This window comes from Carcharhinus amblyrhynchos, chromosome 18, assembly GCF_965287045.1.
Source record: "Carcharhinus amblyrhynchos chromosome 18, sCarAmb.v2.hapA, whole genome shotgun sequence".
Taxonomy (NCBI): domain Eukaryota; kingdom Metazoa; phylum Chordata; class Chondrichthyes; order Carcharhiniformes; family Carcharhinidae; genus Carcharhinus; species Carcharhinus amblyrhynchos.
Genome location: NC_137341.1, coordinates 43,390,475 through 43,405,850, shown reverse-complemented (window position 1 = coordinate 43,405,850; position 15,376 = coordinate 43,390,475). Strand labels below are relative to the sequence as shown.

The following is a 15,376-nucleotide window of genomic DNA, read 5'->3' as shown; positions in this document are numbered from 1 at the left end:
GGAATCAATCTGGTGAACCTCCTTGGAACTGCTCCAATGCCACCACACCCTTCCTCAAATAAGGAAGGCAATAGTGGACACAGTGGGCCTCGTTCATCCCAAAACCAGAAAATCCTGCCCGAGGTCAATGGACTCTTCCATGGTCCAGCCCTTGCCCCCTCTGGTTCCCGTGGCAGGTGGAATGGGAAAATTCCAGCCAATATTCCAGATGTGGGATGGAATTGTACCAGCACGTCCATCCGAGATTCGTACGATCCCACCTGAGGTCCCTGGAAGCAGGATGGGCATGCCGGTAAAATCCAGGCCGTGGTTTCGCCGACTCCCTATACAATTGCAACAACACTTCCCTACTTTTATGATGAATGCTGACAGTTTCTCTGCATCATCACCCCAGCAAAACCTGGACCGATGATTTTGTTGCTATAAAAAAAATTCATTAATTCTTCTGAACTATTGATTTTGCAGCTAAGAAGCTGGAACCATGGGGATATGCATGATCATATTGTGTGTGATATTATTGAGTTTGCATAAAAAAAACTGCATTTCTCCACTACACGTTCTGCTATTTCTACCCTCCCTGAGCTGTTGTGTTCCAACCTCCTGATCTTCCTGATGTGACTTTTTTTAATATCTTTCTTCCAGTTATTGAAGAAAAAGGAGTAAAAATGAACCTGACTGTCATCGACACCCCAGGATTTGGCGATCAGATAAACAATGAAAACTGGTACGTTAACTGTTTCTGTCAAGACCCCAAGTTTCTCATCGAATCCCTACAGTGCAGAAGGAGGCCATTTGGCCTATTGAGTCAGCACCGACCATAATCGCACCCCGGTCCTGTTACCGCTCATTTTTATAGTCTTAGCCCCCCTGACACTCAGGGGCAATTTAGCATGGCCAATCAGACTAATTGGCATCTTGGTTGTAGGAGGCACCCGGAGGAAACCCATGCAGACATGGGGAGAATGTGCAGACTCCACACAGACGGTGACCCAAGCCGGGAGTGGAACCCAGGTCCCTGGCGCTGTGAGGCAGCAGTGCTAACCACTGTGCCATCCTGTTGGATTTGCCTGTTTAAAAAAAAACACGTTTAAGTGGTGGTCAATCATTTATTCACAATCCAACAGATCAGTGTGAGAGACGTGCTGGTTAGGTGCATTGGCCATGCTAAATTTTCCCTCTGTGTACCCAAACAGGCGCCAGAGTGTGGTAACTGGGAAATTCTCACAGTAACTTCATTGCTGTCTGGATTAATTCTGATTGGCCATGCTAAATTGACTGTAGTGTCAGGGGATGAGTGGGGTATTTGAGTGGGGTTACAGGAATAGGGCCTGGGTGGGATTGTGTGGACTCAATGGGCCGAATGGCCTCCTATACTGTCAGGGTTCTATGATTAAAAACAAATTTTATGCTTTGATTGGATGCAGAAGGAGCTCAGAATTCTCTCTGTTAATGTTGTGAGTCATCAGTTTGCACCTCACTTGCCCTCGCTTTACGTGAATATCAGTTCAGTCATACCAGGAGGAAAAGAAACTTACGTGGATGGAAACCATTGGAATGTGACCACCTGCATGTGGAGACAGTGAGCAAAATATCTCATGGTCCACACTCAGAACCCAGATCGGCGGCATGTGCCCCCCCGACAAGCCGCATGTTGTCCCCGCCACTGCATTAGTTCAGTATCAGTGCTTTTAGAAAAAGCTAGACCAGGGAACACAGGTTGTGGCAAACTGGACTTGCGTGGCTAACATCAAAGGAGTATTGAGGTTGGGCAAGCAACTCCAGAATCTAACCAGACTTTTAGGGGCTGCACTTTGGCACAGTGGTTAGCGCTGCTGCCTCACAGCACCAGGTACCTGGGGTTCGATTCTGGCTTTGGGTCATTGTCTGTGTGGAGTTTGCACGTTCTCCCCGTGTCTGCGTGGGTTTACTCCCACAGTCCCAAGATGTGTGGGTTAGGTTGATTGGCCATGCTAAATTGACCCTTAATGTCAGGGGGATTAGGAGGTAAATACATGGGGTTATGGGGATAGGGGCCTGGGTAGGATTGTTGTCAGTGCAGACTTAATGGGCCAAATGGCCACCTGCTACACTGCAGGGATTCTATGATTCTAGCACTGAGGAAACTGCTTCCCCATAATAATGAGATTAGCAGATGGTAGTCTCCCTGGCAACATCCAAACTGAACCAAAAAGGAGGCACAGTTTGTGAACTTAACATTTCTAGATAACTTGGTGCTTTGATGGTTGGCTTTCAATCTCCATAGCGGTCATTTCCTGACAAATAGCCGAGGGGGTTTTAGCTGGTTGCGGTGTTACCTTTCCAGATTACATTCTTAGGAATGTGCGGCCGTGATTATTTTGACTGAACCTCGAAGAGTTTATAACCAAATAATCCTGTGTTGCAGCTGGGAACCCATTGTGAAATACATTAATGAGCAATATGAGAAGTACCTGAGGGAAGAGATTAATATCAACCGGAAAAAGAGGATTCCTGACACCAGAGTGCACTGTTGTGTCTATTTTGTACCTCCCACAGGACACTGGTATGTACAATATGACGATACTCTCTGAACAACATTGGGAATGGTGTATGCATTTGATGGCACATCGTGACTGTCAAGCCATGAGTTGTTTCTCTTTGGGGTTTTTCTCATTGGTTGCTGAGGGCATGCCTAACCAAGCATATCCTGTCATGGTTCAATTGTTCCACCCTCGAAACTTCCGGAAAAAACCCATAATGAAACAAAAGCATTCACTTGGAATGTGCCAAATTCCCCAGGCAATTGAAGGAACTTAATTTGCACAGGAGTCGAGAGGTCTATCCCCCTTGACTGACCTCCCTAATCAACATTGTAACCTGTAGCCAGTGTTTACTTAATGTTCTTACACATCAGATCAATCCTGGTTCAGTTGGTAACTCTCCAGCCTTTGAGTTATGTTTTGTGGCTCATTTCGCAGCCCGGAGACTTGAGCCTATAATCTAGGCCAGTGGCCTTCTCCCCAGTCTTATAAAGAAAGTCAAGATGTGGAGATGCCAGCGTTGGACTGGGGTAGGCACAGTAAGGAGTCTCACAACACCAGGTTAAACTCCAACAAGTTTATTTGATATCACAAGCTTTTGGAGCACTGCTCTTTCTTTAAGTGACTCACCCTGTGAAGGAGCAGGGCTGCGAAAGCTCGTGATACCAAATAAACCTGTAAGACAGCTTCCCCCCTCCTCCCTTCCCATACGTTTTTTTTTGCATAGAAATTAATTATGACAAAGCTTGTTATTGTTTATCTTGCGACGACTGAGATCTTTCAGTCTCGTCCCTTCTCAGTCTGTGATTGTTTCTTTTCTCCAGAGAGAAAAGGGAGATATCTCATGTAATTATCCTTCCAGTTTGCAAATTCTTGGTGCTCCCCTCAGCAAACCGTTTTAGAAAAATGTGTGCACTGTATAAAGACGTAACGGGACGAAATTCTAATTCCCAAATGTGCAGCAGACGGTATATCAGTTGAAGAGTGGAGGTGGGGGAGGGGGTATTTGGGAGGAGGGAGGGGGCAATAAGAGAGTGCTTGGGCTAAAGAGCCATCAGAAGTGTGAAGGAGACATGGACATGCCGGGTTTTACACACAACGGGTTAAAAATCCCTGATCTAATCTGACCGTTCAGTGCAGTGCTGAGGGATTATCGCACAGTCAGTGGTTCTACCTCTCAGATCCCGAGCTGAAGCTAAGGCTGTGGGTATGATTTTCCGCACCTTTCCCATGGCACCTTTCGTGGTGGCAGAGGCAGCCCGCCATTGGCCTTTGGTGGGATTTTCCAGTCCCGCCATTATCAACATGCTTTCCTGTTATCAACATGTTTCCTTCGCCATCGGGGAGCTTGCAGTGGGGGAGTTACCTTCAACGGGACTGGAAGACCCCGTTCATGGAAATGGTTGGCAAATCCCACCCATAACAGCTTAGGAAGCCAACTGGAAAGGAATGACAGTTTATTTATCAAAACTAAAGTTAAACCACAATCCTGTGGTACATTTACGTGAGTATCCACGACGATAGATCACTGGACCTGCTCGGGGGCTTGCTTTATCAAGAGCTTAGAATATGGGTGCCACCTGGATAGGCAAGTGCCTATTACTAGGGGAACTCGTATTCCACGGGTCCCAAAGGAAGGCCAGTTAGGGATTCCCCATGTTACACATGGGGGTTATCACACTGTCCTCTCAGGTGGATCCTGACCAATTCCCTTAACTAACGTTCGGTCATTGTTTATTTTATTATTGATCTATTACATTAAAGGTGCTATCCAAAAGCAAGTTGTTGCTTTTGCCATCATCTCGTTGCTGTTTGTGGGAGATTGATGTGATGTATGTGGGTAGTGGGGGGTGGATAAGGGGGACAGTGACATCTGTGGGGCCACCGCTCCTGCTTTTCGCTTCCGGGCCACTTCCTCTGTTTTCTGCGGATCGGGAGTGATCTGACACGGGCGCACTTTTTCCAATTTTTTTTTCCAACTGCGCATGCGCAGTTCAGAGCTCCCATCGTTCCAGCAGCGCTAAGCCCTGCCAACAGCATGAATGGGACGGGAGATGGCTGAGAGCATGTGGGGACGCCTGGAAGCAGGTCTCCAAATTGGATCTGCATTGTGCTCAGATTTGGCATTTAGAATGAAAATGGTAAAATCAGGCCCTGAGTGTTGGGTGCAGTCGAAGCTGGGAGTGTTTCAGACCCATCCTCAGGCGCCCCCATACACACTCTGCCTGCCGAATATCAGCGATTCCAAATCACACTGCACAAGCCTGTGGGCGGGGCTTAACACACCCAAAATCCTGCAGCTTCAATCAGCGCCTCCAACTGCGCGTGCGCAGAAAATTATTGATAGAATCCTGCCACATCCCTTCCGGGCCAGATAATGTCTCCTCCTGGCCCCCACAGACAATGCCCTACCCCTCCAACATTACTGACACCCTTATCCCCCCTCGTCCCCGCCACACAGATCAATCGCAGGCCTGTCCCTCCCTTCCCTCCAACTGATCGCAGTGGCAGCAGACCACCGCCCCCACCCCCCCTCCCCATTGATCTCAGGCAGAGTGGCAGCTGACCCACCCTCCCTCCCACAACGATCTCAGGTAGAGAGCCGTCAGATGCTGGGTACTTACCTCCTCACTAACTGGAGCACCCGAACTGGAACTTTGTGAAGGCACGTCTGTTTCGCGTCGATTCTGGATGGGCGCACGCGGTGTTAAAGGGGGAAGTGCCGATAAGGTTGGGTGTGCAGCCCATTAAGTCAATTTAAATGCATGCAAATGTATTTAAATGGCTGTCGCGCCTGTTTCAGGTGCAGTCCCGATCACGGCCGTTTTCGGACCCTGGTAAAGAGGGAACCAGCACAGCAGCAGGCGCAGCTCAAGCTACTCATCTCACGCCCAACTTTATCAAGTTTTCAAAATCAGGCGCAACGAGATGATAAAATCAGGCCCTTAGTGTTCCAAGATGTACAGATTAGGTGGATTGACGATGATAAATTGCCTTAGTGTCCCGAGATGTGTAGATTGGCCATGGGGATGTGTGGGTTTACAGGGATAGGGTGGAAGAGAAGGCCTGGTTCGGATGCTGTATCGGGAAGTTGGTGCAGTCGATGGACTGAATGGCCTTTTTTCTGCGTTGTACAGATTCTATGGTTCTTTGCACGTATTTTAGCACTGAAGGAGACCATTTGTTGTATTGTGCTTGGGCCAGCTATCCAGTTAGCTTCACTTCCCCGTCCTTTACCCAGGCAATGTGCAATTTATTCCCCTTCGGATATTTACCCAAATCCCTTTTTGAAAGTTATTATTGAAGCTGCGTCCAAGTATGAAAATCCCTTGAGGAGTGGAGCGGGTGGGTAATGAATGGAGTTGTGAGGCTATATCACATTTCAACCATCCTTTCTTCTATTATCCCTCTAGCCCATGTGCCATGTAGACAGTTCATTTATTTTTCATGATAAATGAATTACAGCTGTATAGTGTGCACTCGATTTTTGAACCACAGTGAGTGGTTCTGGAACTGAATCTGCCGTAATTCGCAGACATCTGCAAAGTATCTATTTATTCAACACATCCTGATCCTCCTGCTATTTCATTACAACCTCTCCTTTAAAGGATTTGCCTGTACTTTACTGCCCTGCTTAGGAACAGCACATGCCTTATAAAAGAAACTGGATGCCTCACCTTGGCAGCTAGCGTCTGTCTCCTGTGAATCGCATTGCCAAATTTCACATATAATATATTCCTCATGCTCCCATGATAGAACTTGCTGGGACAATGCCAAAGGGTTGCGTTGTAAAGTATTTATTACAAACCTAGATTCTTGTGAGGGTGTTTTAAACTGGATTCCATTGCGCACACATGCGCGCGCGCGCACACACACACACACACACACACACACACACACACGCACGTGTGGGCCCACACAAGCGCACATGCATACACATACAAATGCACACATACATGCATACACATGCACATATACACACACACACACACACACATATGCTTGTACAGACAGTGGATTGGGTGATCATGAGGCAATTAATGGGGCATTTGAACCCAATACAAAGTTATTTCAATGCCATAATTTCTCTAGAAATTCAAAAAAGGAGGTGGGGATAAAGCGAATAAAGACCCACCAATGGGAAGGCATAGGTTTAATGTGCGAGAGGCAAGGTTTAAAGGAGGTGTACGAGGCAGGTTTTTACACCAAACTCACTGCCGGGGAAGGCTATGGAAGCAGATGTGATAGAGACTTTTAAGGGGCGTCTTGACAAGTACATGAATAGGATGGGAATAGAGAGATATGATCCCCGGAAGGGTAGGGGGTTTTAGTTCAGTTGGGCAGCATGGTCAGTGCTAGCTCGGAGGGCCGAAGAGCCTTTCCTGTGTTGTAATTTTCTTTGTTCTTTGAGAGGCTGGAGAACCCCGCCCTCTGACTTTTTTAATGTATCTGAATATGTACAACAAAGGGTTACTCCGGTATATACTCCAGGGTTCTGGGTGGCATGGTGGCATTGTGGTTAGCACTGCTGCCTCACATCGCCAAGAACCAGGGTTCAATTCCAGCCTCGGGTGACTGTCTGTGTGAAATTTCTCCCTGTATCTGCTTGGGTTTCCTCTGGATGATCCGGTTTCCTCCTACAGTCCAAAGATATGTGGGTTAGGTGGATTGGCTTTGCTAAAATTGACCCAACGTCAGGGGGATTAGAAGGGTAAAAAGGTCTCTGTTCATTCTCCCTATCCACAATAAAAAGGCCCTATAACAATAAGGCCTGTGTCGGACTGTGGTAGGTGCAGACTCGATGGGCTGAATGGCCTTCTCCTGCACTGTAGCAATTCTATGATTCTGTGATATTTATTGCGTGATCCAAAGTGTCTCATAGCACATAGGAATTCAGAGCAGAAGTAGTCAAATTCAATCCTTCGAGCCTACTCCACCATTCAATCAGATCATGGCTGATCTCTCGCTGGTCTCAAATCCACCTCCCCACCTGTTCCCCATATCACTTCATTCCCTTTTTAATTAGAAATATATCAATCTCCCTCTTGAAACCATTTAATGATTCAGAATCCATCGCGCTATGGGGCAGTGAGTTCCACAAATTCACCACCCTCTGTGAGAAGTAGTTCCTCCCCATCTCAGTTTTAAACCTCTCAACCTATACCTGTGACCCCTTGTTCGAAATTGCCCCATAAGAGGAAACATTTGGTCGACATTTACTTTATCAATCCCTTTTAGAATTTTATATACCTCGATTAGATCTCCCCTCATTCTTCTAAATGCTTTGTTGATTGTGTTGGGCATCAGACATAGCTACTGAAGGAGGTATCTTAAACAGAACATCAAAAAAGCTCTGCTCTTCTTTGTCAATAAGAGGGTGGAAAGACCGAGGGAAAAATTCTAGATTATAAAGATTTTGCTGTTCTTACGTGTAATATTTACTTGCAGCAGTCAGACTTGGTGTGCCCTTTGTAGATAAAGTTAAACGGGTAAGGTTCCCTTCAGCTTCCTGCTACAGAATGACCTGCTTATGTTTGACACCTCACATCCTTTTGCTTGTTTCTAAGTTCCCAGGAGCTTAATTCATAGAATCCCTACAGTGAAAAAGGAGGCCATTTGGCCCATTGAGTCTGCACCAACCATAATCCCACCCAAGCCCTATTCCTGTAATCCCATATATTTACCCTGTTAATCCCCTGACACTAAGGGACAGTTTAGCATGGCCAATCAACCTAACCCGCATATCTTTGGACTGTAGGAGGAAACTGGAGCACCCAGAATAAACCCACGCAGACATGGGGAGAATGTGCAAACTCCACACAGTCACTCAAGGCTAGAACTGAACCTGGGTCCCTGGCATGTGAGGCGGCAGTGCTAACCATTGTGCCACAGAAATGCCCTACCTCTTCAACCTCTTACCGAAAGGTGGCACCTCCAAAAGTGCAGCACTCCCTAAGTGCCACACTGACATATCGACCTGGATTAAGTTAGCTGTAGACTTTGATTTTGCAAAACTACAGACTTAAGAAAAGAGGGATTCATCAATGCAGAACCATGAAGGCAAATGCTACATGAAACCTAGATTTTACACATTTTTAAAATAATATTTCAAAATGATAAATAAAATGATCTGGCACAGCAGGCCATTCAGTCCATTGGGAAAAGCTATCCAGTTAGTTCCAATCCCCTGGTCTTTCTCCATAGTCATGCAAATTTTTACCTTTCAAAGATTTATCCAGTTCTCCTTTAGAAGGTATTTTTCAGGCATTGCAGGTAAAGTTCCAAATGACCATAGGCTGATCTCGCCTTTGAGGTGGAGAGCTGATTTGTGATGAGTTAACCTGAGGGTCACCTCACCTCAGGCAATGGGCAAGGTGGAACTTCCATGAATAACCTCAGTTGGTACAGGAATTGAACCTGTGCTGTTAGTGACGCTCTGCATCACAAACCAGCCATCCAGCCAATCAACTCCCTCAGGAGGTCCTACCAACCTTCTGAGTTTTAAGAAAGTGTTTCCTTACGCCACCTCTGATTCTTTTTCCAATTACCTCAAATCAGTCTCCTCTGGTTACTCAGTCCTCTATCACTGGAAACAGTTTCTCCTTCTTTACTCAATCGAAATCCTTCGCAATTTTAAACACCGAGGACAGATCTCTTGGTAAACTTCACTGTTCTAAAGAGAATAGCCTCAGTTTCTGTGGTATCTCTACTTAACTGAAGTCATTTATCTTTGGTACCATCCTATTAAATTTCATTTGCACTCTCTGTAAAGCCTTGGCATCCTTCATAAAATGTGGTGCCCAAAATTGGCTACAATACTCCAAGTGTAATCAGCGCTGTATAAAGTTTTTTTTAATTCTTTCACAGGATGTGGGCATCACTGGCATTTGTTGCCCATCCCTCATTGCCATTGGGAAGGCAGTGATGAGCCGTCTTCTTGAATCGTTGCAGTCCCTGTGCTGTTAGGAAGGGAGTTTACCCAACAACAGCGAAGGAGCATCCATGTAGTTCCAAGTCTGGATGGTGTGGCATGGTGGCACAATGGTTAGCACTGCCATCTCCCAGTGCCAGTGTCCCGGGTTCAATTCCAACCACGGGTGACTGTACATGTGGAGTTTGTATGTTTTCCCTCTGTCTGCGTGGATTTCCACCAGGTGCTCTCGCACTCCCAAGATGTGCAGGTTAAGTGGATTGGCCATGCTAAGTTCCCCTTTAGTGTCCAAGGATATGTAGGTTAGGTTGATTTGGCCATGTTAAATTGCCCCTTGCTGTCAGAGACATTAGTAGGGGAAATGTGTGGGGTTACAGGGATAGGGTCTGGATGGGATTGTTTTCAGTGCAGGCTTGATGAGCTGAATGGCCTCCTTCTACACTGCTGGGATTCTATGTGTGTGACTTGGCGGGGAACCTTGATCTGTGTGATCTGGTAGTGCTTTTCCAAGCTGCTCTTGTCCTTCTAGATGGTAAAGTTCTCAGGTTGCTGTCAAAGAAGCCTTAATGAGTTGCTGCAGGACATGTTGTGTAGTATAACTTCCATACCTTTATGCCCTGTACACCTGTTTGTAAAGCCAGGGATCCACACACCTGAGTCTTTCTGTTCCTGTGCACCTGCCTTTAAAACTGTACCATTTAGTTTATTCCACCTCTGTTCATTCTCCCTACCCACAATAAATCCCTTCACACTTCCCTGCATTAAATTTCATCCAACATGTGTCTACCTTTCTTCCTGAAGTCTGTTATTGTCCTTTTTTACTGTCGACTATGACTAGATAGGTTTTTCTATCTATAAACTTTGAATGTACCCTGGCTGGCCAAGTACAGGTCATTAAAACATATCAAAAAGAGTAGTGGTCCAGTACCACTAATAGTGAGGGGCAACATTGCACACTTATTCCAGTGTGTACAAAGGCCTAGTGAGGCCACATATAGAATACCATTTGGTCCCCTTATTTAAGGAAAGATGTATTATCACTGGAGGCAGTACAGAGGAGGTTTACTAGGCTGATCCCGGGTATGAAGAGATCGCCATATGAGGAAAGATTAAACAAATTGGGTCTGTATTCCCCGGAATTCAGAAGTTGAGAAGTGATAGGATTGAAGTACAGAAGATTCTCAAGGGGTTAGCCAGGGTAAATGTTGGGATGATGTTTTCACTCACAGGAGAGTGGGCAGAGTCGCAAAATAAGGGATGTGCATTTAAGGGAGGTGATGGCCTAGTGGTATTATCGCTAGATTGATCCAGAAATTCAACTAATGTTCTGGGGACCTGGGTTCGAATCCCGCCACGGCAGATGGTGGAATTTGTATTCAGTAAAAAAAGCATCTATAATTAAGAATCTACTAATGACTGTGAAACCATTTCCGATTGTCGGGAAAATCCATCTGGGCACAACGGTTAGCATTGCTGCCTCACAGCGCCAGTCACCCAGGCTTGATTCCCATCTTGTGTCATTGTCAGTGCGGAGTCTGCACATTCTTCCCGTGTCTGCATGGGTTTTGTCTGGGTGCTCCTGTTTCCTCCCACAGTCCGAAAGCCATGCTGGTTACGTACATTGGCCATGCTAAAATTGCCCCTCAGTGTACCTGAACAGGTGCTGGAGTGTGACAACTAGGGGATTTTCACTTCATTGCAGTGTTAATGTAAGCCTATTTGTGATACTAATAAAAACTAATATCCTACAGGGAAGGAAGTCTGCTGTCCTTACCTGGTCTGGCCTACATGTGACAGCAGAGCCACAGCAATGTGGTTGACTCCCGGTTGCCCTCCATGGGTGTCACTGGCTGGGTCAGTTTTATTGCCCATCCCTCCAACTAGGGATGGACAATAAAACTGACCCAGCCAGCAACATCCATGTCCCATGAATGAATAAAAAAAGACGGATTGGAGGAAGAATTTCTCCTTTCAAAGAGGAATCTTTGGAATTCTTTACCCGGGAAGCTATGGAGGCCAAATCCTTGAACATTTTCAAGGCTAAGAACGATAGGTTTTTAATCAGTTGGGGAATTAAGGGTTACGGAGACGAGACGGGTAGTTGATTTAGCAGGTGTTAGATCTATCATGATCTTATTACATAGTGGAGCAGGCTCGAAGGGCTGAATGGCCTACTTCAGTTCCTATTTCTTATGGCCTTAAAACACCTGTCACCACTAATCTCTGCTATCTGTCCCTTAGCCAGTGTTGTATCCACACAACTCCTGGCCCTTTAACCCTAGGGGTTTTGAAATTGAATACTGGCGGTGTGGTGGCACAATGGTTAGCACTGCTGTCTCACAACGTCACGGACCCAGGTTCGATTCCTGGCTTGGGTAACTGTTCATGTGGAGTCTGCCCATTCTCCCTGTGTCTGCGTGGGTTTTCACCAAATGCTCTGGTTTCCTCTCACAGTCCAAAGATGTGCAGGTTGGATGGACTGGCCATGCTAAATTGCCCCTTGGTATCAGGGAGACTAGCTAAGGTAAATGCATAGGGTCATGGGGATAGGGCCTTAGTGGGATTGTGGTCAGTGCAGATTCAATGGGCCGAATGGCCTCCTTCTGCACTATAGGATTCTATGAAACCCATCTATTATATAGTGCTTTATCAACTGCCTTTTGAACATCATATATACACATCAGGCACAAAACCCTCGTCCACGACTAGGTAAACAAGCGGAGAAGCTAGCCTTCTTAAAGAAAACAACTCGAGCAGCTTTCTTCCTCCAGACAGGTTGAAGATTGCAAAGTATACTTTTCACTGAAGTGTCTTCCCAGCAGAGCAAACACCTCAAGCGTTTCTAATGAAAGCCCTCATGCAGCGATTGACAAGCTGTTATTTTCTTGTATTATCTCAGCATGTGCTAAAGCGTAGGAGCGAAGACTACCAGTTGTCCTCCGAGGGATTATTTATCCACCTTTACCTTTGTGCCCTTTGGAAATGGAAACCCGAAGTAGTCCTCCAAGTGATTCGGCAATGGCAATTTCAAAGGAATTGAACCTTATTGAACCTGAAGTGTTATCAGTCCAAATGGCTGGAGGGGGAAAGCTTGTCAGTGCTATTTCTTGGCCTTGTTTAAAACTGAACGGAAACCTGTTACCCAAGAATGTCCGTCTGTAGCCTTTTAACATCATCAATCCACCCTCCACATTCTTCAAAAATAATGCAAACTATAGCCTCCGTCTGTTACCACTCCTTCGTCACTGTACAACATTTCTTTTAACGTTAAGCTTTAGCTCATTTTATGTGGTTAATGCTAACATATTTTTGTCAAACTGAACAGCCCCAGGAAAGAGAATAGATTAAAAAACTGATGGAGAGGAAAACCATTTAAGGTCCATAATGTGTGGCCGAACTGCAACCATGCTTCATAAACATGTTAAACATTCTCCAGTACTGGCTGGCAGCATCCTCTCTGTAATCCTATCTGTATCATATTCAACATTGGATGGATTATTAATCTCAGTGTACCAAAGAAGAAGATGTCAATTTGATTTGATTTGATTTATTATTGTCACTTGTATTAACATACAGTGAAAAGTATTGTTTCTTGCGCACTACACAGACAAAACATACCGTTCATAGAAAAGGAAAGGAGAGAGTGCAGAATGTAATGTTACAGTCATAACTAGGGTGTAGAGAAAGATCAACTTAATGCAAGGTAAGTCCATTCAAAAGTCTGACAGCAGCAGGGAAGAAGCTGTTCTTGAGTTGGTTGGTATGTGACCTCAGACTTTTGTATCTTTTTCCCGAAGTAAGAAGTTGGAAGAGAGAATGCCCGGGATGGGTGGTGTCCTTAATTATGTTGGTTGCTTTGCTGAGGCAGCAGGAAGTGTAGAGTCAATGGATGGGAGGCTGGTTTGCGTGATGGATTGGGCTATGTTCGTGACCTTTTATAGTTCCTTGCAGTCTTGGCAGAGCAGGAGCCTTACCAAGCTGTGATACAACCAGAAAGAATGCTTTCTCTGTTGCACCTGTAAAAGTTGGTGAGACTCGTAGCGGACATGCCAAATTTCCTGAGTCTGAGAAAGTAAAGACGTTGGTGGGCTTTCTTAACTATAGAGTCAGCATGGGGGGAACCAGGCTAGGTTGTTAGTCATCTGGACACCTAAAAACTTGAAAACTAAAAACTTAACTCATGAACTTGTTGACCCCTGTCAAACAGTACACATTTCAAATCCTTAAGATGGGATTTTATGAATTTGCTCGGGCAAGATCGTAAAATCCCACACGAGGCCAATGGAGATTTCCGTTCTGCAAGCCTCGCCTGTCCCGATTCTGGGTGGGACAGTAAAATCCCAGTCTAAGCGCTTTCAGCACCCCAGTCAGTGGTTTTGGGTGGAAACAGTTTGCTATTGGTGTATTGGTGAAAGAATCTCCATGGGTCTGGTCTATGGTAAGAGTCACTCCACTGTGAAAGAACTTCATAGAATCCCCACAGTGCAGAAGAAGGCCATTCAGCCCTTCGAGCATGCACTGACAGCAATCCCACCCAGGTTCTACGCCGGTACTTACCCTGCTAATTCCCCTGGCATTAAGGGGCATGACTAATTGACCTAACCCGCACATCTTTTGGAGTGTGGGAGGAAACTGGAGCACCCAAAGGAAACCCACGTAGACGCGGGCAGAACGCACAGACTCCGCACAGTCACCCAAGACCGGAATGGAACACCCTCCATTGAGCTGTGAGGCAACAGGAGGGAGATTTAAACTGGGAGCTGGTTTTGACCAGGCAAGACGATCGTTAACTTCTTTCCCCCAACCCACTCTAAATACTCCACGCCAAAAGTCACACATTTGAAGCTCAGGCTGTTTTGACTCCCCAGTTTTCAATTACATCTAAGTGGAAGAGTGTTTCTCATGAGTATAGTGGCTAATATCCCCACCTGACACGCAGGAGACCAGGGTTCAACTCCCCAGTGGGGAAAAACTTAATTTTAGAGCGGCATAGTGGTTAGCACTGCTGCCTCACGGTGCCAGGGACCCGGATTCAAATCCAGCTTTGGGTGACTGTTGGAGTTTGCACATTCTCTATGTCTCTGTGTGGGTTTCCTCTGCATGCTCTGGTTTCCTCCCACAGTCTAAAGATTATGCGAGTTATGTGGATTGGCCATGCTAAATTGCCCCTTGGTGTCCCAAGATGTGTAGGTTAGGGAGATTAGCAGGGTATACACATAGGGTTTCTGGGATAGGACCTGGTTGGGCTGCTGTATCAAAGAGTTGGTGCAGACTCGATGGGCTGAATGGTCTCTTTCTGCATTGCAGGTATTCTAAAAATGAGGAAGGGTGCCCACCAGAAATGGATGAAGTGAAGCAGCAGACAGCAGGCAGAGACTGGGGACTTCCCAATCTCCTACATACTTATGTATCTCAGCTAACATCGACTTTGAGTTTACATTAGAACAACAGCTAGTTAGACAGGAGTCACTGGCATTGGAAGGAGAATTGCAAGAAAATATAAAAATCTGAGAATGATAGTTCGAAGGCGTTGTGAGGGGCAAGTTTTTTACACAGAGAGTGGTAGTTGTCTGGAACGCACTGCCAGGGATGGTGGTTCAGGAAGATACAGTAGGGGCATTTCAGGGGTTTTTAAAATCATAGAATCCTGACAGTGCAGAAGGAGGCCATTCAGCCCATCGAGTGCACCAATAACAATCCCACTTTCGTCCTAACCTATATTTACCCAGCTAATCCCTCGAACCTACACATCCTAAGGGGCAATTTAGCATGGCCAATGCACCTAACCTGCACATCTTTGGAGTGTGAGAGGAAACCGGAGCACCCAGAGGAAACCCACGCAGACACGAGGAGAATGTCTGCGCGGAGTTTGCACAATGATCCAAGGCTGGAAGCCAACTGGGATCCCTGGAGCTGTGAAGGAGCA

General features: G+C 46.0%; 1 protein-coding gene across 7 annotated transcripts in view; it reads left to right on the top strand.

Annotated features, from left to right (window-relative positions):
- Positions 1-15,376, top strand: part of LOC145355077 (neuronal-specific septin-3-like) — a 392,555-nt gene that overhangs the window by 329,800 nt on the left and 47,379 nt on the right. For all 7 annotated transcript variants that reach the window (XM_080206915.1, XM_080206917.1, XM_080206919.1 and 4 more), the window contains 2 exons: positions 643-724; positions 2,405-2,542. In XM_080206915.1, coding sequence (XP_080063041.1) covers positions 643-724; positions 2,405-2,542 — 220 coding nt within the window. The remainder of the gene's footprint in view (positions 1-642; positions 725-2,404; positions 2,543-15,376) is intronic.